The 20,965-nt window shown below is 38.8% G+C and overlaps 1 protein-coding gene across 3 annotated transcripts in view; it reads left to right on the plus strand.

The window, feature by feature from the left end:
• Positions 1-20,965, plus strand: part of NBEA (neurobeachin) — a 470,020-nt gene that overhangs the window by 31,457 nt on the left and 417,598 nt on the right. For 2 of the 3 annotated variants that reach the window (XM_053916392.1, XM_053916393.1), the window contains exons 2-10: positions 2,227-2,458; positions 5,985-6,085; positions 6,321-6,416; positions 7,550-7,671; positions 9,173-9,299; positions 13,233-13,352; positions 14,611-14,757; positions 18,703-18,900; positions 19,481-19,614. In XM_053916392.1, coding sequence (XP_053772367.1) covers positions 2,227-2,458; positions 5,985-6,085; positions 6,321-6,416; positions 7,550-7,671; positions 9,173-9,299; positions 13,233-13,352; positions 14,611-14,757; positions 18,703-18,900; positions 19,481-19,614 — 1,277 coding nt within the window. Of the gene's footprint in view, positions 1-2,226; positions 2,459-5,984; positions 6,086-6,320; positions 6,417-7,549; positions 7,672-9,172; positions 9,300-13,232; positions 13,353-14,610; positions 14,758-18,702; positions 18,901-19,480; positions 19,615-20,965 lie in introns of those variants that run through there. The other variant, XM_053916394.1, reaches the window with a different exon arrangement.

Here is a 20,965-nt window from a genome sequence, read left to right on the forward strand (position 1 = left end):
AGCCCATCTCTCTTACTTACGCTTTTCATAATGGTTCTTGGTTACACCAGATTCCATTAGAGCCTTAGAACTCATTTAGGAAATTAGTCTAAAATATTCTTCATTTTTCTTTCTCTTTGTTGTATACTGTCTTGAATAAACTGTTACACAAGCTTATTCAGGACTCATAGGCTTAAATCTTGGTATCTGCTTCTCTCATTTCAGTTAGTACGCGCCCGTGTAACGGTGTTTCAAAGCTGTTCATTTCTCTGTGTGGTTGGTTAGTAACCCTGCCCTACAAGGTCCATAGTTGTGACTCGAATCAACTGAGTGAGTAACAGTGAGTAAGCCAGCGCTTCTCTGGTGAGACTGGTGTGGTGAAAATGGTGTTCGAGTTGTTTGTCACAGATCTACGGGCTGACCTCAGCTGAATGCTGACTACACGCCCTACTTTGTTCCTGTGTGCTGCTAACCTAGTCACCTTACCCTGTTCCGTAGGAACTCTTGTTCCCGTACTGTTGGTGAAGTGCCTGGGGCTCGGACAGCTGGTGTTCACTGCGGGGGGACTGGTGCAGCTGAACTCTTAAGTCCAGAGAGGCTGGATTTAGAGCCAGACTCTTAACTGCTCTTGTAGCAATTGTCATTAATAAACCGGAAGCAGCTAGAGCAGTTGAAGTTGTTTCCGTAGAAGTAAACTAGCTTTTATGACCAGGGAGGATGTCTAGATCATTTAAAGGTCAGACGTTAACAGAAGGCCTAGTTTCTTACAATGTTAGATTTTGGAGTTGTTACAGAGAAAAATGTATACAGAGTTCAGTGTATTAAAATTTGAGAATATTTTGCTTTTAAATTTTAGAAGACTTTAAAATAATTCTTAAAGAAGATTTTATTTGCTTGTATGGACTTGTATGAAGGGAAACTTACTGGGTTTTGACCTTGGGTCTTCCACCTACAGGTTTTGTGACCTTTTACAAGTTAATTCAACTCCTGTGCCTGTGATTACTTATTTGTGAAGGGAAGAAAATACAGCTTTTTTCTCATAAGTCGTAATGAGAATTAAGTTATTTAAAATGTGTGGGGCACTTAGGATGGCTCTACCTGGCACGTAGGGTTGGACAGTGGTGTTACTATTACCACTGCCCATTCATACCGTGTTATGGCTTCTTTTGTGCTTCATGTAACTTGTAAGCCAACTGCAACCTTTTTCGGAATAAGGTAGAGTATACATACTATACACATGTACATCTTTGTTCTTGGAATTTAGCACTGTTAGTGCTTGGGCTTTTGCTCGTCCATGGAAATGCCCCTACTTCCTACAACAGTGAGTCCTACTCTTTAATAAATAAAATATTTGTTGAATGAATGCATAACTTCAAAATTATTGGACATTTTGCATATGGCTATTCTTTTCCCTAAGTCTTTAATTCTCTTGACCAAGAAGATTCCCAGTGTGTCAGTGCTGTTCTTTAAGAACAGGGATTTAAAGAAGGGGAAGGGCCCTAGTTAAAGAACAAGTATAAATGACCCACAGTCCTGAACAACGGGTGGGCAGGGCAGGGGAGAGCAGCAGTGGGGGAGGGGGGTTGGGACGAGTGTAATAGAACAACAATGAAAGAAGGGCACTGTTACTGAATGTAACAGTTGATGTATGACTGGTCAGTAGAGGACAAGACCATTGTTACCGCACATCTTTGAGTTCCGGTGTATTTGGGAGGCACAGTAGTACTTTTGACTCATTTGGCTACAAGTCATATATGTTGCTGTTAATCACATGTACCAGTTCACGTATTTTTCAAAGTATTACAAGAAATTAGGGAGTTCTCTTTTAAACTTATTTTCAACATTGATTCTATCATTTCAACATCTACATTTTATGTCTTAAAATTTATGCTTACATTTCATCTTCTAGTGAGTATTGCTCTTAAGAGCCAAACCTCTTTTTTTGTAGAAATTTGTCCTGAATCCCACCACCCGACACCCCCACCGGGAGTCATATGCTCTATTTCACTCTGTTATTCCAGATTTGAAATCACCTTTTTCCATTAAAAAAAAATAGATTTCTCTTTGCAAATTGTGTTCACTTACCTGTGGGGTACTAATTTTTATCCAAATTAGTTTCAGGCTAGAAGACTTGAAGTGTTTTGAAGTAGTTGTGCTTTCTTTCAAATTAAATGTTTGGTGGTGGTGTATTATTGTAAATGACCCTCCACCTTATTGGTCCTCTTGTGTATTTCTGCTCATTTCCAGCTGGTTGGTGGAGAATTTGACCTGGAGATGAACTTCATCATCCAGGACGCCGAGAGCATCACGTGCATGACGGAGCTCCTGGAGCACTGCGACGTCACCTGCCAGGCCGAGGTCTGGAGCATGTTCACCGCCATCCTGCGGAAGAGTGTCCGCAACTTACAGACCAGCACGGAGGTTGGGCTCATCGAGCAGGTGCTGCTGAAGATGAGCACCGTGGACGACATGATAGCAGGTATGAGGCCATCCGGCAGGGCGCTGGGAGTGCTTAATGGCGATTTGTGTGCTGCTTTTGATAGTCTGTGGGTTGTACAGTGGTGCCTCGGTACTCATCGGCCTCGGAACTCATCGGCCTCGGAACTCGTCAAACCCCGAACTCCTCACATGTTGACGAGAAAAAGTGTTTCAGCACTGGGCACTTGATCGGGTCTTGTTGCACTTGCTGTAACTTGTATGAGTTATGACACCGCCTTGCAATAGAAAACGCTGTGTAGTTGGGTACTCGTCACGAGTTTCAGAAAGATTTAACCACGAGTACCGAGCTGCCACTTTATAGATTTGTTGAGACTGCCTTGATTTAAAATAGATAAATAGAACTATATGGAAAAAATTGCTTTTTTACTAAGGGAAAGCCTGACAAATGGAAGATGACTTCTTTTGTATTAGACAATTACTAATTTTGCTTTTCCAGGTTTTAGAAAATCTTAATAATGAATAAGTGAAATAAGTACTATAAAATCTATCAGAAATGGAAACAGTACTTTCTATGTAGTATTTAGTTAAACTTTTACAGAATTAAAAATACAGTACTATTATATATCTGTTGATGGGCACTTGATCAAATTCTTGGAACTCTGTGCTCTTCAGTTTGGCATACGTGGAGCTGTGATGGGAGGAACGAGAAGTCTTAGAATAAGCTTGTTTTACTTTTTGAAAGTGTCCATTTTACTTGATAAGTTTTGGAGAAACACCAAAAAAATAAACATATACTGTGGAATAGAATATCAAATTTACATGAAATATCAAGAAAATACTAATTATTGTGCTTACTCGGTGGTATTTCAAATAATAACTTAGAAGTCGATGGCTCCTTACCGCCGTGCACATTACACCCCTTTGTGGTAAGGTGCACTGAAATACGGATCGGGTGACCCCCGTCCCTGAGCGACAGTCACTCCCAGAGAAGAGGCCTGGAGTTGGAAATGCTGACCCTCCTAAGCCAGGAGCCTGTAGCATGAGTTTCCCCTGACATGAAAGGGTTTTTGTAGTTCCACAAGTGACAGTGGGACTCCTGACAATATTGTGTCTGATCCCGAAAGGTAGTTCAGACACTGAAGAAATTCACTATGACGTTTGATTTATGCTTTAATTAATACCAGTAGAACAAAACATCAATCCAGAAAGAATGAAGAATAGCTTAAAGATGAATGCTTTTTAAATTCAAACGACATGTAAACATTTTTGTTTCTCTTGAGTATATTAAAACAATTTCTGATGGCCTTCAAAGTGGCATCTGTCTGCTTGGGGTGATGCAGCGGTCTCCATGTTGGGTACCAGTGGTTCACCTCAGGAGGAACCAGACTCAGAGCATCATCTTAACGTAGATGCACCATGTCTGCACGTGCAGCAGCATTGTCCGATAGGGGTTCATTTGTGTAAACTTCTGTGCACACGTTTTATTGATGATCATGTGATCTTTGAACACTTCGCATTTAAGCCTTTATTTATTTATTTACTTACTTACTCACTCATTTATTTTTCATGTAAATGATAAAGTAGCTACCACTTTATAGAGTGCATTTTGCAGAATGAGCCCCAAGCACATAGATAGGGGTTATAGCCGCTTCACTGATGAGCATTGTGATGTAGGCAGTAGGTGTGAGATGCCAGCACAGTAGTGCCTGTCTTCACAGATTTCTCTTACAGAAAGCGTCTTAACTCTTGTATCCTTTGTTCTCAAGAATTAATACTGCTAACACAAAACTTGCACTTTCTATTGTTTTAAGCACTGAATAAGTGTTAGAAAAAAATCTGTACCTTACTTTGCAGTAGAGAAACTAAAATTTAGATAACATACTAGTGAAGTACCAGTAACCACCAAAATACTACGAAGTTTTCACCCTGAATATTTAATAATGTGAAGGTATCACTAGAAGGTGGAGTAAATTGATAAGAAAATTTCAGTTTCAGTATTATTTCCTCTCTTAAAAATCTGGTAAGAGAAGAACTGTTACAAAAGTAAACTGAGCTGCTTGGTTATGTTATATGTACAATAAATAAGAAAGTTTAATGATCATGTAATTAAATGCAAATACATAGGAGATTAGATAAAGGTTGGAAAATAGAAATTACATATTTCAAACAAGTATTTATAGTCAAGTGAACCTCTTAAGAAATCTGTGACGATTACCATCAAAGCTGATTGATGAAAACTGCTTTATATTAACGGAGGGTTTTAAGATGCTTGATTTTTATCCCCAGAATTCTTTCTTAGAAACATATCTTCTGATTAATATGTAGTAACTGTGAATATTTTTGTTATTTGAATAATGAAACATTTTATTTCATTAAAAGATCTGTCTCAAAAATGGCATATTCACTGTGACAATTTTATATAGATTGCTTGCTTACTTATTGTGACATCGAGAATTACTCAGTTTATTGATGAAAATAACCAATTAAATTTCTATTTTAAATACGTGATAAATATTTTTAAAGTCTCAAATTCAGTTGTTAGTCTATGATATTGGATTATATGTATTATATATCAATAGCTAATTATTTCAACTTATCCTAAAGTAATCTTTTTATTAATTGATGATTAATTTTTTAGAACGTCTGTTGACTGTAATAACTTGTATAGTATTTTTAATTCTTAGGAAGTGTTTTAGGAATCAAGAAAATAAAAATATTTAGATGTTTAATTTCTTGCAAAAAAAACCAGTTGATAGAGGTATGACTCACAATATGCAGAGATGAGAAGGTAAGCAGGGACAAGGATTAGATGCACATATTTTTGCTTATTTGGTGAGCTGGTTGGCTCTTACATGTGCATGCACACATGAATACACTGTACATCACTGGTAGCGTGTTGACATGGTGTTCCGTTTAGAGACTGTTGGGTGAGAGTGAGGTGTCTGGAGCCACATTGCCTGACTTTGCCAGTAACTGAGTCCATGTGCTCACCAGAAATGGGGTAAAGTTGCCTCTGCCTTCCTTGCTCAGTTGGGGGGGGGCAGTGCTTGCCTCCCAGGCTTGTTAGGGGCATTTGTGATGCTGACATATGCCAGGCAAGGAGCCTGTGCTCAAAATTGTTATTAATGTGTCATGAAATATTTCAGAAACATTTTGTAAAAGAAAATATGGCAGGCTATCACGTTTTCCTGTGAAAATAACTAATTTAGAATGTTAAGTCATTGTACCTGTGCATTTTTTGCCTGCCTTTCCCTGCGTACAGTTTGTTGTGTGTGTGTGTGTGTATATTCTGAGAACTTACAAATATCTGCTTTATGTATTTGCTAAGAAAACTTAATTGGAATGTTATGCCTGATGCAGAAAAATTCTAAAACTTACATACACTTTTTTGGTTTTCTGATGACTTAACAGTTAATTGGAATAACTATTCATGAGGATGTTTAGCTATATATTTTATGTGTATGTTGAAATTAGACTTGATAACTTCCATTCTTTTAAAAAGTCTATTATCTTGACAGATGGCAGCTTTTGACTAGAGTTCAGAATAACTTTGTTTTCCTTTGAAGATCTTCTAGTTGATATGTTGGGGGTTCTTGCCAGCTACAGCATCACTGTCAAGGAGCTGAAGCTTCTGTTCAGCATGCTTCGAGGGGAACGTGGAGTCTGGGTAAGCTGTGGTCAGGGGAGGCTGTCTCTGTGCACGAATACTTGATGTTCGACAGCGTGTCTCTGGGGAGCTGTGCACTTGAGTTGGTAATGGAAGTCGTCCCTCTTAAAGAGTTATGTAAATCATTTGAAATTAATTTTCTCTCTAGTTAGAAAGATAGTCCAGTGGCTAATGTGATATGGTAGGTGTTTTTGTAAGCCTGTGCCAATGCCATTTCTTTTTCTGGTTTCCTCAGCCGAGACATGCAGTAAAGTTACTGTCAGTTCTTAATCAGATGCCACAGAGGCATGGTCCTGACACCTTTTTCAATTTTCCCGGCTGCAGTGCTGCGGTGAGTGTAAAGCACGTGTGCGCTTTTGTTGGTGTATGGTTAAGTCCGCTCTGTTAAAGTGTAATGCGCACAGTAAAGTTCACTGATATAAGAAATATAACGTGATGAGTTTTGAATAGTGTGGTAACCTGAACTGCGACCTTGATTTAGAACAATTCTTTTGTTCCCCCCAATTCCCTTATTTGTTTTTGAACAAACAAATCAGTTTTTCAGTTATCAGTTAACAAATCAGTTATCAGTTTTTGAACAAGCTGATCCCCTCTCCCCAGCCTCTGATTGATTTTGTGATTAACTTTGCCTTTTGTAGAATTTCATACAATTAAAATCATGCATTATAGAGTCTTTTTGTCAGGCTTTTACCATATGCTTTTGAAATTACCCATGTTGTAGCTTACCAGTAACTTATTCATGTCCTTTTTATTCTTTGTACTGCCACACTTATGGGTATACCAGCTTATGTACCTGTTGACTAGTTGCTGGGCATTTGAGTTACAGTTTTCGGTTGTTGTAGGCACCACTGCAGTGCACATTTGAAAGTAGGCCCGTGGGCATGCTCCGCTATCTTTTGAACACATGCCTACGAGCGGGCGTGCACCGGTTGTTGGGGTCTGTCATTTCCTGAGAACAGGCAGGTTGCTTCCCAGCGAGACCCTCTGCCTCTCCATTGGCAGCAGTGAGAGTTCTGGGAGCTGTGTGTCCTGGGCATTGTCCACCCATTCGATCCGAGTCCTCTTAGTGCTGACGCAGTGGCGCCTCCTGGGGTTTTAGAGGCATATCACTTCATGACCAGTGTGCTTAGCTTTTTCTCCTGTGTTCATGGGCCCTCCTGTATCTTCTTTTGTGCTCCTTGTGTTCAGATTTTCTGTTTATTTTCTTAAATGGTTGTCTTATTATTGTAAGAATTAATTGTATATTTGGGGTATAAGTTTGTCAGCTGTGTATTTGTCAAATAATTTCTCCCAATCTGTAGCATGTCTTTTTATTTTCTTAACATGTTTCTTTTATTTATTCATTTATTTACTTATTTATTTACATTTTTAGAACATTTATTGGGGTGACACTGGTTAATGGGATCATACAGGTTTCAAGTGTTAGCAACTGATACTTTTATATCTTTTTTCATTGCCTTGCAGGCAATTGCATTGCCTCCCATTGCGAAGTGGCCTTACCAGAATGGCTTCACCCTAAACACTTGGTTTCGTATGGATCCGCTAAATAACATTAATGTTGATAAGGATAAACCTTATCTTTATTGGTAAGTAATATATTTAATTTTAGTACTTTCAAGTATTTCAGTTTTGTAAATATTTTAGCACAGTATCAAAACAACATATTAAGTTAAATGTGATATTAATATATATGTTAAGTTCACAAAGATATGGTTAAGTTAATTAAATTTATTTATCTGTTTGGTGCTGTTGCCTCACTGGTCTTGCCCGAGTCACAGAGTTGCAGAGTCGGGGTGCAGACCTCCTCTGTGCTGCCTGCCAGTCAGGGCAGCCCAGGTGCCTGGTGAGGAGGCGGCTCCTGGGCAAGGAGGAAAAGCCCCTCCCTCCCGGATCCATGCGCTCAGCCTTTTTGCTCACTTTGTTCTGTGAGCATAATCAGGGTATGCTTTACGGCATTAACGGCACTAGTCATGTCAGAAATTATGACAACAATAAAAAAAATTATAATCTGGAAGCTGAACTCTTTGGTAGGTAGCTAACAAAATGGGTTGCTCCACCTGGTGATGGGTTGACCTGTAAGGACCAAGAGTTTGGGGATTGTAGTTCACCAGCCACACTGAGTGGCGCCATCAGCCTCGCACCAATACTGCTGCGGAACAAGCATTGTGAGTGCTCACAAGTGTTGACCCCCCTCACCCCTGCAGTGCCCTGAGCTCAAGGCTGCCTCCACTGCTTCCGTCTCTCCTGGGCTTTGGTGTCTTCAGCTGTGAGAGGAAGATAGTGTAGCACTTGTTACATAGGCTTTAATGAAAGAATAATATTTAAAGTGCCTTTTCACAATGACTGGCTCTGAAATGTGTGAAATGTACTCTACTAATAATAGCTTGTAAGTTCTGTTACAAAATTCTGCACATCCGAACTTCCAAACATAAATGGGGTGGGCTTCTAAGATGGTCATTTTGGGAGAGCATGCATTTACTATTTCAATAATACTATGATTTTTCAAAACATATATATATTTTTTTTACGTAGGGATTGAATGCACAGCTAGAAGACTGTTCCTCTAGAAGAAAATAACTATATTTTATAGTCACATACCTTTTTTGACTAAAAATAAAAGTATACTCTTGCTTGATTACCCATTATTTTTCAGAGTTGGCTGTGACATTTTTTAAAATTTGTAAGTTATTTTCACAGATACAGTAGAACTAGGGAACAAGCTGTCTTTGGAAACATTGACTGTATAAATGATTTTGGTGTTTGCTAATTCCAGATGGTCCTTAAAGGCTGATGTTAGTGACTTGGTAGGGTTTTGTGGGCCATCGACTTGTTTTTATGTATTTGTGATATTTTAAATTGGAATTTTAAATGGTTCTGTTGTCTTCTGTTTTTTTAGTTTAACTTCTTTCTTTTAGTTTTCTAAACCTTTTATGTTTAGTGTTTATGGGTACATGTAATACCCCTCTACTCTGCAGGGAAAAAAGTCTTATTTTTTATAATGTTTCATGTTATCTATACAATAATAGCCCTTTGATACACGGTTGTTTGTATCAGAGGGTGTCACACTGCACTTGGTTTCCTCTGTAGTTTCCGTACCAGCAAGGGAGTCGGCTACTCCGCCCACTTCGTGGGGAACTGTCTGATTGTCACGTCGCTGAAGTCCAAAGGAAAAGGCTTTCAGCACTGCGTCAAGTACGACTTCCAGCCGCGCAAGGTAGGCACGGCGAATGTCCCTCCCCACAGTGACTCCCTCCCCACAGTGACGCGGCCAGCATCCTGCCCTCTCCAGGCCCGCCCGTCGTGACTCCAGTCCACCCTCATAATACAGGGCTTTTTTTGTTGTTCTTCCTGGTGACCCCCTTATTTTGTAGATCTACTGTTGGGTCTTAAACTAAGTGCAGACCTGAGTATGCAGACCTGGTCTCCTTCCGTATTGTCTAGTCAAAAATACCAGGTCAAGAGCGGTGGTACATCTGCACAATGGAATACTACTCAGACATACAAAGGAAGGAAATTTTATCCTTTGCCACCGCATGGATGCACCTGGAGATTATTGCGCTGAGTGAAATAAGCCAGTCAGAGAGAGACAAATACCATATGATCTCACTCATGTGGAGTCTAATGAACAAACTGAACTGACAGACAAAAACAGACTCATTAATAGAGATCGGACTGACAGATCTCAGAGGCAGTGGGGGTTGAGGGGCTGGGTGAAAAAGGGGAAGGGGTCAAGTGACAAAAAACCTTGTAGACACAGACAATACCACAGCATGGTGATTATAGAGGGAAGGGGTGGGGCAGGTAGGAGAGGTGCAGGGATAAGTGGTGGTGGAAGGAGACTTGACTTGGGGTGTGAACCCTCAGTGCAATATACAGACGATGTGTTATATAGATTGTGCACCTGAAGCCTGTATGATTTTGTTAACCATTGTTACCCCGACAAAGTAAATTAAAAAGTAAATACGTGTATTTATAAAAAATACAAATATATGTCAACTCAAAAGCTGGGCTCTTGGGATGGGATAGTTCCCTTGTGTGCCATCTGCAGAGGACCAAGGAAAGAAGAGACTCAGTGACCGCCACTTCATTTACTCAGCCCTGCATTCACGGGTTCATTTATTTAATTTTATCATATATTAGTTATGGCTAAAACCAGACCGTTTCTTGGTAACTCCAGTCCTGTTTATCTGGCTAATAAACTGGCTAAATGTATTAATTACCGTGAGCTGTAATGGCACCCATTCACGTTAAGAACTGAGCACTATCCTCAGACCCCCTTTTTCTTTGTCAACACTTCTGGTCAGTTCTGTTACTGAGTCCCCTGTCCCACCCCCTTGCTGGTAAGTGAGGGGGTGCCTCATCTTTGCTTAGCATCTCTCGGTCTTCTTCCCTTCTGTAGTTGTCAGGGTTACCTTTGTGCATATTTGCCTACCTGTCCCACTTCCTCACTCCTGCCAGTTATTTCTTAAACTACAGAGAAAATCATTTCACTTTCCTGCTGAGAATTCTTCAGTGATAACCACATTATGCAAAAAACAATGGCTGATTATTACAGTTGTCCAACAGGTCTCTTTAGAATCAGGCCTTTGTCTCTTTTTCCCCTCTAAACCTAAGCGCTGGGAAACGTTTGGTCATGCGTCTGTGTTATACGGACCATATTAAGACACCTCTGTGAGGAATGGTTTTTTGGCCCTTTGTTTACTTAGTAATTGGTATTCATCCATCAAGTTTCTTTTTTTCTTCTTTAATTTTAAATACTTATTTTTAGAGAGAGGGAAAGACAGGGAGAAAGGGGGAGAGAAACATTGATGGGCTGCCTCTCATACGCACCCTGACACACAACGCTGGCATGTGCCCTGACTGGGAATCGAACTGGTGACCTTTTGCTTTGCAGGATAATGCCCAACCTGCTGAGGCACACCGGTCAGGGCTAATTGTCCTTTAAGTTTAGTCTTAAGTTTTATTTACTGTTTCAGTGAATTCTTCTGTTAATCCTTCCTTTTCCTTTCTTTTTTCTTTCCCTTCTACGCTGAATTTGTAAATTTTTTGTTCCCATATCTATGTTTTTGGTGTACTCCATTGTTTTATAATTGTTTTCATGCTTACTTTCTTCTATTGAAACCTCCTTGAGGGTGTGTATGTTATCTTTCTTTATACACTCACAATCTGGCGTGTATTTGGCAAGAAGTAGGTTCTTAGTAAATTTTTCAATGAATGAATGACTCTGAGGAGTCAAAGTATCAATTTTAGCAGAAACATTTTTATCATGAGGAAAAGCAGATAAAAAAAATAGAAATTTAATTAATGGTACCTGACTTGGTGCCAGATATGTATTAAGAGCTGTTCTCCATTGTTTTACTTCGTTGTCCATTATGTATAATATTTATAGTCATTATAAAAAGTAGGCATTATTATTTCCCCTTTATTACAGATGGAAATAGGTTCAGAGAGACTAAATAATTTACCAGAAGTAATAGGTCTTGTAAACTGGGAACTTCATTTATGTCCATATAAATTGAAAGTTCCGTCTGGCCAGTACACTGAATTATCTGGTCATAGTAGTAAGAACTCAATACATATTAGTTGACTGAGTGCTTTTTTACATTAGATATGTCTATAAGAATAATAACACAGCTAATAGTATTTATCTTACAAATGTCTTTCAGTGGCAGAAAATTGCTTTTTATTTATAGACATTTATTTATATCCAGTCTATTTAGAAGTTTAATTAGTAAAAATTTTACTAAAAAATGTAAAGATTATATCTCCTGTGTTGCATTCTGGTTGAAAATTTTCAAACTCAATGGAGACAATGTAGATAAAATTCCATTCTTATATATGTAAACTTCTATGAGGTTTTTCTTAAATTTATTTGATGCTCAGTTTTTAATTGTATCCGTTTGATGTTTGTAATATTTAGAAACATGATGTTAAATGACTAACTTTAAAGACTCAGTTTGTAAAAACTTAGCATTAAAGATTACCTAGAATGAAACAGTTTTAAAAAAGACATATAAAGGAGTTAAGTGGTTTGACCTAATGTATTTTTTTGTAGTTGAGAAAGTGTTAAATATTACTGTTTTCTGTGAGTTTAGTTTTTATGTTCCAAGTCAAAATAAATGATAATTGAATTTTGTGCTAAGTATTTAGGACACCTTGAAATAACATATTTCAGTGGTTGAGAAGTCCTGTTAAAGCTCCATACTTTGCCAATATGTATGTAATAATTGGATAGTGCTTTTCAGTAATCTGGAGAATAAGGTTTGTACTTTGTATTTTTGTGTGTGTGTGTGTGTGTTTTTTTTTTTTAGGAAAACTAGTTAATTCCCCCCTCCTCATTAACCACTGAAAGTGTGCTTGCTCAAGTATCTATAAATCATTTGTATTTTTCTATATTTTAGAAAATATTTTTATATTTTTTGCTTTAGACTCCTAAATTTAAAGAAACTAAGGTTTGGATCCACAAATTATTATAGAACTTAAACCATCCCATATCAAAATAAACACTAAAAATGCTTTTTGTTGACCCTAGTAACCATAAATGAGACCTCTATTAAATTCATTTTTTATTCTTAATGAATATTCACATATTACATTTACAATATGTAATTATCCCTGAATTTAGTGTTAAATGTTAAAATGTTGCTCTGACATGTCTGTCTTCACCACGCTATCCAAAGTGGAGTCTCGGTGGTTCTTTCTCACCTGCACCATTCTCTCTGCCCCGTAGCGAGCACCATGGTTTGTAATTCTGTCTGTGTGTGTCTGACGTACATCTGTTTCACTGTACCATACATTTCAGAAGAGTTGGGACTGTGGTCGGTCCTCTCAAATGTGGGTATTTGCAATGCCTGGCACAATGTAAATCTTATTAAGTGAATGAACGTAAGCATTGCATTCCTCGAGTTTTGGGAACTTGTTTTAAGGAATATGTACCTAGACTTAAGGGGTTCTGGCTCTGTCTCAGTCACAGTTTACTCGTTATGAGTTGCTCCTTAACGGGGGATGGGACGGGGAAGGGAGGTGGTAGAGGGCGACAGCTACTTCCTCCAGGCACTTTTGCCATGTATTATGAATGTTAGGATTGCTTTTTGTACAGTAAAAACTAAACATTACCTGTGGACATCTTTATTTTTTTCCCTTTAAGTGGTACATGATCAGCATTGTCCACATTTACAACCGATGGAGGAACAGCGAAATCCGGTGTTACGTTAATGGACAGCTGGTGTCCTATGGTGACATGGCTTGGCATGTTAACACAAATGATGTAAGTTTTTTTTTAAGATCTGTGTTTTAATGTATTTGAGCATATGAGATAGCACTGTTTATAACATGAGTTGAATAATAAAATAGTTTTTTAGAAATTTAATAGTTTTACTTTGAAAATTTTGTCTATTAATGGAATATTCAAGTCTTAAATTTAATATAATTGCTACTGGACCTGATTAGTGGTACAAAAAAGGAAAATTTCTTAGCTAACTTATCAAGTATGAGGTCAAAAACATCATGGCAGTATTCTGTTCTTTCTAGAATCTCAGGCATTAAAAAATGTGTTTCACCTTATTTGTTTCTGAAAGGAAGACCTTAAACAGAATGAATAAATATTGCATTGACCAAAAATTTTATTTTTTAATATATATATATTTAAAGATTTTATTTATTTATTTTTAGAGAGAGAGGAAAGAAAGGAGAGAGGGAGAGAAACATCAGTGTGTGGTTGCCTCTTGTGTGCCCCCTACTGGGGACCTGGATCACAACCCAGGCATGTGCCCTGACTGGGAATTGAACTGGCAACCGTTTGGTTCACAGGCCGGCACTCAATCCACTGAGACACACCAGCCAAGGCAGATTATGTGGGTTTTTTCCATAAAATAAAAGAATCATTTTTCATTTTCCCCAATGACTTTATTGATTTGGATATTTTGAGTATGTTGGGTATCTCCTGCATGGTATAATGTTGATTGTTCTCAAAGCCTCGATTTGATCACTATCAACTTCAGCTGGTCTGCCTGACCACGGAGCATCGTCCAGTGAGAAATCTCCAGCACGAAGCTTCACAAACCACTTAAAAAAAGAAAGACTTTATTTATTTATTTTTAGAGAGAGGGGAAGGGAGGTAGAGAGGGAGAGAAACATGCTCTCAAGGCAACCACACATTGTATTGTCTGATTCAGATGAATCTCTGTATAGAGGGGATTATAATTCACTAGAGTTTTAAACTTAGTTCTGCCATTGTAAATAAATAACTATAAGTCTCTTTGCCTTTAACTATAAAGTTTGGAAAGTGGTCAAGTGATTATTGAATAAGTGGTTATTGTTTTGTAGCTTGCCTGTATATATATAAAATATTTATAACCGATTTATTTTTCCCAAAAATCTTTAGCTGGCTTTTACTCCTTAAATACTCCATAAAGTCTTAACTGATACTTTCTTCTGTGATTATTGTTACGATAGTGGAGGAACATCCTTAAGTATTTTGTCATTACAAAATAACACATTTATTTTTTGTGACTTTTTAAAAACAGAGCTATGACAAGTGCTTTCTTGGATCTTCTGAAACTGCTGATGCCAACAGGGTCTTCTGTGGGCAGCTCGGCGCCGTGTACGTGTTCAGTGAAGCCCTCAACCCCGCCCAGATATTCGCCATTCATCAGTTAGGACCCGGCTATAAGGTAGTGGGAGCTGTCTTCTTGTGAGTTCTGGAGGGTGTAGGCTGTCATATATAATGATAGTCCTCAGTGGGGTCTGAAGCCATGTCTGTACTTTGGAACTCAGCTTCAATTTAATACTTAGTTTCAAAGGTACTTTTTTTTTTTTAAAACATTTACCTTTCCTGAATTATTTTTATTTAATGTTTTCTAATGTGGAAGCCATGGCTTTTCTTGATACAATTTGAAGTATTAAATTTTATAAAACCATACTGCTTAATGTAGTATTTGAAATCTCAAATTTTAAAATATATAAAATAATGAACAAATGCAATGACTTTTCTTCCAAATTAGCAGTAACTTGGAAAGAATAAAGATTTAGAAGGAAAATGGTATAAAATATTACATGCGCCTGAAATTACTCAGTTTCAGCCTCCTCTTTTGCTTGTCCTTTGGAATAGGCAAGGCAGTGGGTAGAGAGTGAGGATCCTAACTTCTCAAAACCAATTATTTAATATGATTTATCATGTGCTTCCTGCTTTTTAACTTTTAAAATGAAGGCTTATTTAGGTAAGATATTGCATTCATATATGGAAATTATTTTTTAATGTGCAGAACAACTGGCTAGGAAATGTGAGTTTTATTAAAGTCACATTGGGAATGACGAAATACCAAATTGTTGGGAGATGAAAAAGAATTACATAGTACATGTGAAGGTGTTTATAATGCTGAGGAAGTACATGTGTTGTATGGAAGAGCTGGAGATTTTTTTAAGCCTAATGTTTGGATAACTAGTGTGAAGATTGTGTAATGGAACAGGATTACTAACATTAAAAACATTTCATCTTTGTTTTTTGCATTAGTATTTCTGTTTATATTTTTATGTTCCACGTCAGTAGAAGTGACAGTTTGACTCTGCTCTTCTGAAAATATATTTCTATTTCAGTGATTTTAATAATCAGAAATTGAATGACAATGATGCCATCGTTTGTATGTCAAGGTGCGCGTACCTGTTACCGTCTTTTTTCTGCATCACATCCTTTGTTTTACTGCCCCTCAAAGCGTGTCTGCTCGTGAAGGCACTCGCTTGTCCGCAGGCCTCTCGGCGTGGCTGGGCCCGAGGCCCACCGCCAGTGCTGTGCGTGGGGACGTGTCCGTGACTGTGGCAGGTCGTTCTCGCCTGCTGCTTCTTCGCGTTGTTCCATAAACTGTGGGAAGTGGCTTCCTTCAAACACGAACAGAACGATGTCAGTTAGAGTGACAGTCAGACAAGCACAGTATAAAGTAAGTTAGGAAATCAAGTCCATAGTCCCTCCCGGCGTGGCTCAGTGGGTGGGCATTGTCCTGCAAAGTGAGAGGTCGCTGGTTTGATGCCTGGTCAGGGCACAAGTCTGGGTGATGGGTTCGTCCCTGGTTGAGGCACATGTGAGGGCAACTGATAGATGTTTCTCACCCTCTGTCCATCCCTTCCCCTCTCTCTAAGGATAAATAAAATCTTTAAAAAGAAGAGAAAATCAAGTAAACATAGATAGCAGACTTGAGTCCAGTATGATTGCCATAGGGAAATTTCAGAATTGACGGTGCTTCCTGACTGCAGAGAGGAGCGGGCGGGGGCCAGATATGCCAGCAGACATCTTCCTGAGCCTGTTTGCAAGCTCAGTCATTTCCCCTACGGCGCTTTCTCGATCTTGTTCTTCTTCTCGCATTCTTCTCTGCCAGCAGTGACAGTGAGTGCCCCCCCCACCCGCCAATGTCACTGTTCTGTCGCAGGCACCCGTGTGGTGCAGAACGTGCTCCAAGCATCCTGACGTAGGCACAGAGCGCCTCTGTCGAAGTCAGAACTTTTAAAAGGAAATGTCTTTAATTTGGGGCATTACATGAAAAAGTATGAAGTTTTCAAAGTGCCCAGCATTTCAAAGATTCCTTGTTATTAATTGAAGTTGACTGTAAGTTTTTGGGTGCATGTGTGTTTTCTCAATTTTTAAATACTAAAAGTACAATTACTATCAGGAAAGATATCTGCAGGAACTTTTGAAATTAAAAAGTCTTTTTTCTAGAAACATGTGGAGAGTGACAGGAAGGCAGGCAGGCAGGCCCGGTTGTGTTATGACTGGAACAGAATTGGAGGTGGCCCACCCCCTGGGCTTGGTTTCCCTGTGAGACCTGACGGGATGCGTGGTCCGTGCCTGTGGGAACAGGGTGGGGGCTGTGGTGGGCTTGCCCAGGTGTGGAGGACGTCGTGGTTACCTGAAATTTTATTTAAACCGCACATGAAGCTTCCATTATTCATTGTTGTGTAATAACAGGGTTTATTAGCCGCTGTGATTGTCACCGCTGCTTTAGTGTGTGAGGGACTGAGAGAGAGTGTTCTAAACTAGAGCATGTATCAACCCAGTCGTTAACCTCTAGCAAAGGAAGTGTGAATCAGTGAGTTAGACAAGGTTAAAGTTTGAAATTGCGAGGTGAGAGAACATCCTGCATTTTATTTAATTGAGAGGAGAACTGCCACTCTGTTAGCAAGTTTGTAATGTTGGAATATAGGAACACACGCACCTTTCAGAGACAAATGCCATCCAGAGCCGCAGACACACACGCTGCAGTTGTCCACGCTGCTCTTATGTGGCTGGCAGAAGCCTGTAATGAATGGCTTGCAGCCTCGTGCAAGGTAGAAGGGCTCTCTAGATACTAGTCCACAACTAGAGAGCTGTTTACATTTGGCCTGGCATGTTTGGTCTGCACAGTGTTTTAGAATGTTTAGATTAATTTACAAATTAGGTGACTTTATATAACGGTCCTGGTGTTATGTTTCTCTTGAAAATCTGGGGGAACTGGCAACATGGCACGGGAATTGACCTGAGCCGAGTACTAGAGTCAGCCGTGGACAAGACACGCCCTCTCTAGTTTGAAGAAGTCCCCACCTGGCCCTCTTCACTTACACACACATCTGTTTGCCTCCTGTAGCAGCTCGAGTTTGGAATAGTTGATTTCCTCTTCTTGTGACATCAGAGTAAGGAAGTTGGAGCTGCATCAGCTAAGTTGTTTTTGGACCTTAAGTATGACTGTCCGTGGCAGAGCCTGGATTGTGACCCAGCCCCCTTCACTGTCAGTCTGTTAACACTGACTCCGAGACTGGGGCTGGGCTTGCTGTCCTGGCCCTTACCCCCTGGCTCTTCGGGTCTCTTGACACTTGGTTTGCATCGTCATTGTCACTTGGGAATTGTAATATGGTAGGGGGAGGGAGAAAATGCAGACAACTATAATTGAACAGCAATTAAAAAAAAAGGAAAAAAAAAGAAATTATACCATATGATTGTTGCCCAGGTTAAATGTTGTGTCACGTGAGGTTTGCATCTGCAGGCAAGTCCTAGCCATTCCCTCACCATTCCCTTACCATTCCCTTCTCATTACAGCTGGTATGTTTTTACTTCTTTCATTTAAAGTGGTAACATGTTTTAATGAACTTCTTGTTTTGGATTAACGTGGCTATTATGACACTTGTGGAATAGCATTGGTACTCAGTATATTGATGTACTTTTTATAGTAAAGAGAAATATTTTTGCATTAAAACTTTTTTGTAGCTAGTGATAATTTTTTTATGTGCCAGACACTGTGTATGGGTGTGTGTGTACAGTTTTGAAAGTATTAAAAAGAAAAATTTATGTTAGGGAGTATTAAAGTAAAATTCGTTTTACATTTACTATCTTTTGACCTTATATTTTTTCTATTCTAATAAAGCCATTTTAGAAATGGTCAAAGGCAATAAAGAAGAGAAAATAAAGCTCTGTGTGTTTATTAGCATAATAAAATTTAATTCTCATAGAACGAAAGTGAGAATAACTAAATACTGTAGTACTACTGATTAATGCCTGGAAGGGTCACAACAAAGTTTTTATCTTAAATGTTTCTCTTCTTTAGAGTTTTATTGTGTTGCTGTTAAAATGCGAGTATGACTTAGTTTTATTTTTCCAGAGCACCTTCAAGTTTAAATCCGAGAGTGATATTCATCTGGCTGAGCATCACAAGCAGGTTCTGTACGACGGGAAGCTTGCCAGCAGCATCGCATTCACATACAACGCCAAGGCCACAGATGCGCAGCTCTGCCTGGAGTCCTCGCCCAAGGAGAACGCGTCCATTTTCGTGCACTCCCCGCACGCCCTCATGCTCCAGGTGGGGCCCCTTGGGGTTCCGAGTCCCAGTCCTCATTCACGGCATCTTCACTTCACAGATGCAGCACTGCTCATCTCTGAGTCTGCAGCTGCTGCTGGTCTTTCTTTGTGGTTTTCTGGTTCTTTGAATGACTTTTTTGCCTTCTCTCCTTTTTAGGGTGCTTTGCCTTGGACTTGTCTCTGTAGCAGGATATCCGTCATTTCTGATATCTTTTATGTTCTCTAGCCTTTGAAATAAAATCACTTGATTAGCTGGACAGATAGTTGTTAATATAAAAATACACTTTGGTTTAAGGACAGTTGTGTATATCTCACTAACATAAAATTATCTGAGTATTTGTAAACCCATCAGTAGTATTTCTTTCTGTAAAATATCTCTCGATTTATAGCTTATATTTTCAGTGTAAAAATCTAAGATTTCAAATTTCAAATTTTAATTTTACATATATATCAAAAATTGTATAATCACTGGTTTTTAAAATATCTACTGTTGTTTGATTCTCTTACAAAGTTATGTGGAACAGGAAATAGTGATAATATTATTTCAGAAATGTAATCAATATTTTTGTTTTTTAATATAGGATGTGAAAGCTATAGTAACACATTCAATTCATAGTGCAATTCATTCAATTGGAGGGATTCAAGTTCTTTTCCCACTTTTTGCCCAACTGGACAATCGACAGCTCAATGACGGTCAAGTGGAAACAACTGTCTGGTAAGTTTCCTTTGAGTGTGTAACGTCCTACGCTTTCTGCACACTTGGATTACATCTGGCATAGTTGGTATTTATAAATGTATTATAATTTGGGGCTTTTATTCTTAAAGTTCTAATAAAAGTTTCTTTGGGGGTAAGGCAGATACATAGTTATACAACATAAAGATAACCTGACACCAAGACCCTTACAACCCTTACAAAGGAGTGACCGCCTTCGTAACAAACGAAAGTTCTTACCAGATGTAGCGCAGTGGTTATAATGTGCAGTTGAGGAAAAGGTAGTCCCAGCCTTGTCCTTCGCACGTGCTCATGGTTTGGGTGTTCCACGAAATTCTGTCAGGTTAAATAAAATTACTAGGGCAAAGTTCATTCTGAAGAACAAGATTTAGTAACAGTTACATAATTTGTATCTTAAATATTATATTATTTCATAATGCTGTTACCATAAGACTAGCACAACACTGATATTCACTGCTCTTTGTATATAATTCACAGCAGAGAGCCCACATCTAACCGGTAGCATATTTGTGTCTGTAAAAAATTCATTTTCTTCTAATTAGGTTGATTTTGATATTTGTAGCTTACCTCCTTTTCATTAAATACCTCATATCAAACTCATTCAATCTTACATCTTAGAACCGTATGAAAGAAGTTACATGTGAATTTTAAAAGCTATTTTGTGTACATTGCTATGTTTGGAGAATTAAAGGAAACGTTTTGTAGGTAAACGTTAATTCCACTTCAGCATCAATATAGGAGTGCTGCATGAATATGTACACATACACATGAAGTCCTTCATGTTTGCATTGATGGGAAATGAGCAAATGAAGCGAGGATGGGAAAACATAAAGTCCATTGAAATGTAACGTGATTTTCTCATGTTTATTTCAACTAGCTACTGACACATTTCTATTGTATGGTTACTGTTAATCTTGTCCCTGTGTTGGGGCTGTCTTCATGTCAAGTAAAAATGTGAATATAGCTGTGACCTGCACACTGACAAAATTCAGCTCCCACCCATGGGTCACGCTTTCTCCCATATCAGTGTAGCAGGGAGGCTGGCATTGGGAGGTGAAGTGGGACCCTGCCCCGGGTCAGGCATGGTCGCTATGAGGTCTTAAATACTTTCATGGGGAGGCAGACCAGCCTGTTGGAAAAAGGAAACTTCAAATTCCAGTCCTGGATTTAAATAAAAAATGTTGTTTTTATCATCTGAACAACCCAGTACACGTTATGATCAGTAATTAACAGCCTAGTAAGCGCCGTGAAAAGAAGTTGGAGACGGAGCAGCCAGTAGAAGAATCCATGTGTAATTTAAATATTCCTTGTGCATTAATACTAAGTCCATAAT

This window comes from Desmodus rotundus, chromosome 13 (assembly GCF_022682495.2).
Source record: "Desmodus rotundus isolate HL8 chromosome 13, HLdesRot8A.1, whole genome shotgun sequence".
Taxonomy (NCBI): domain Eukaryota; kingdom Metazoa; phylum Chordata; class Mammalia; order Chiroptera; family Phyllostomidae; genus Desmodus; species Desmodus rotundus.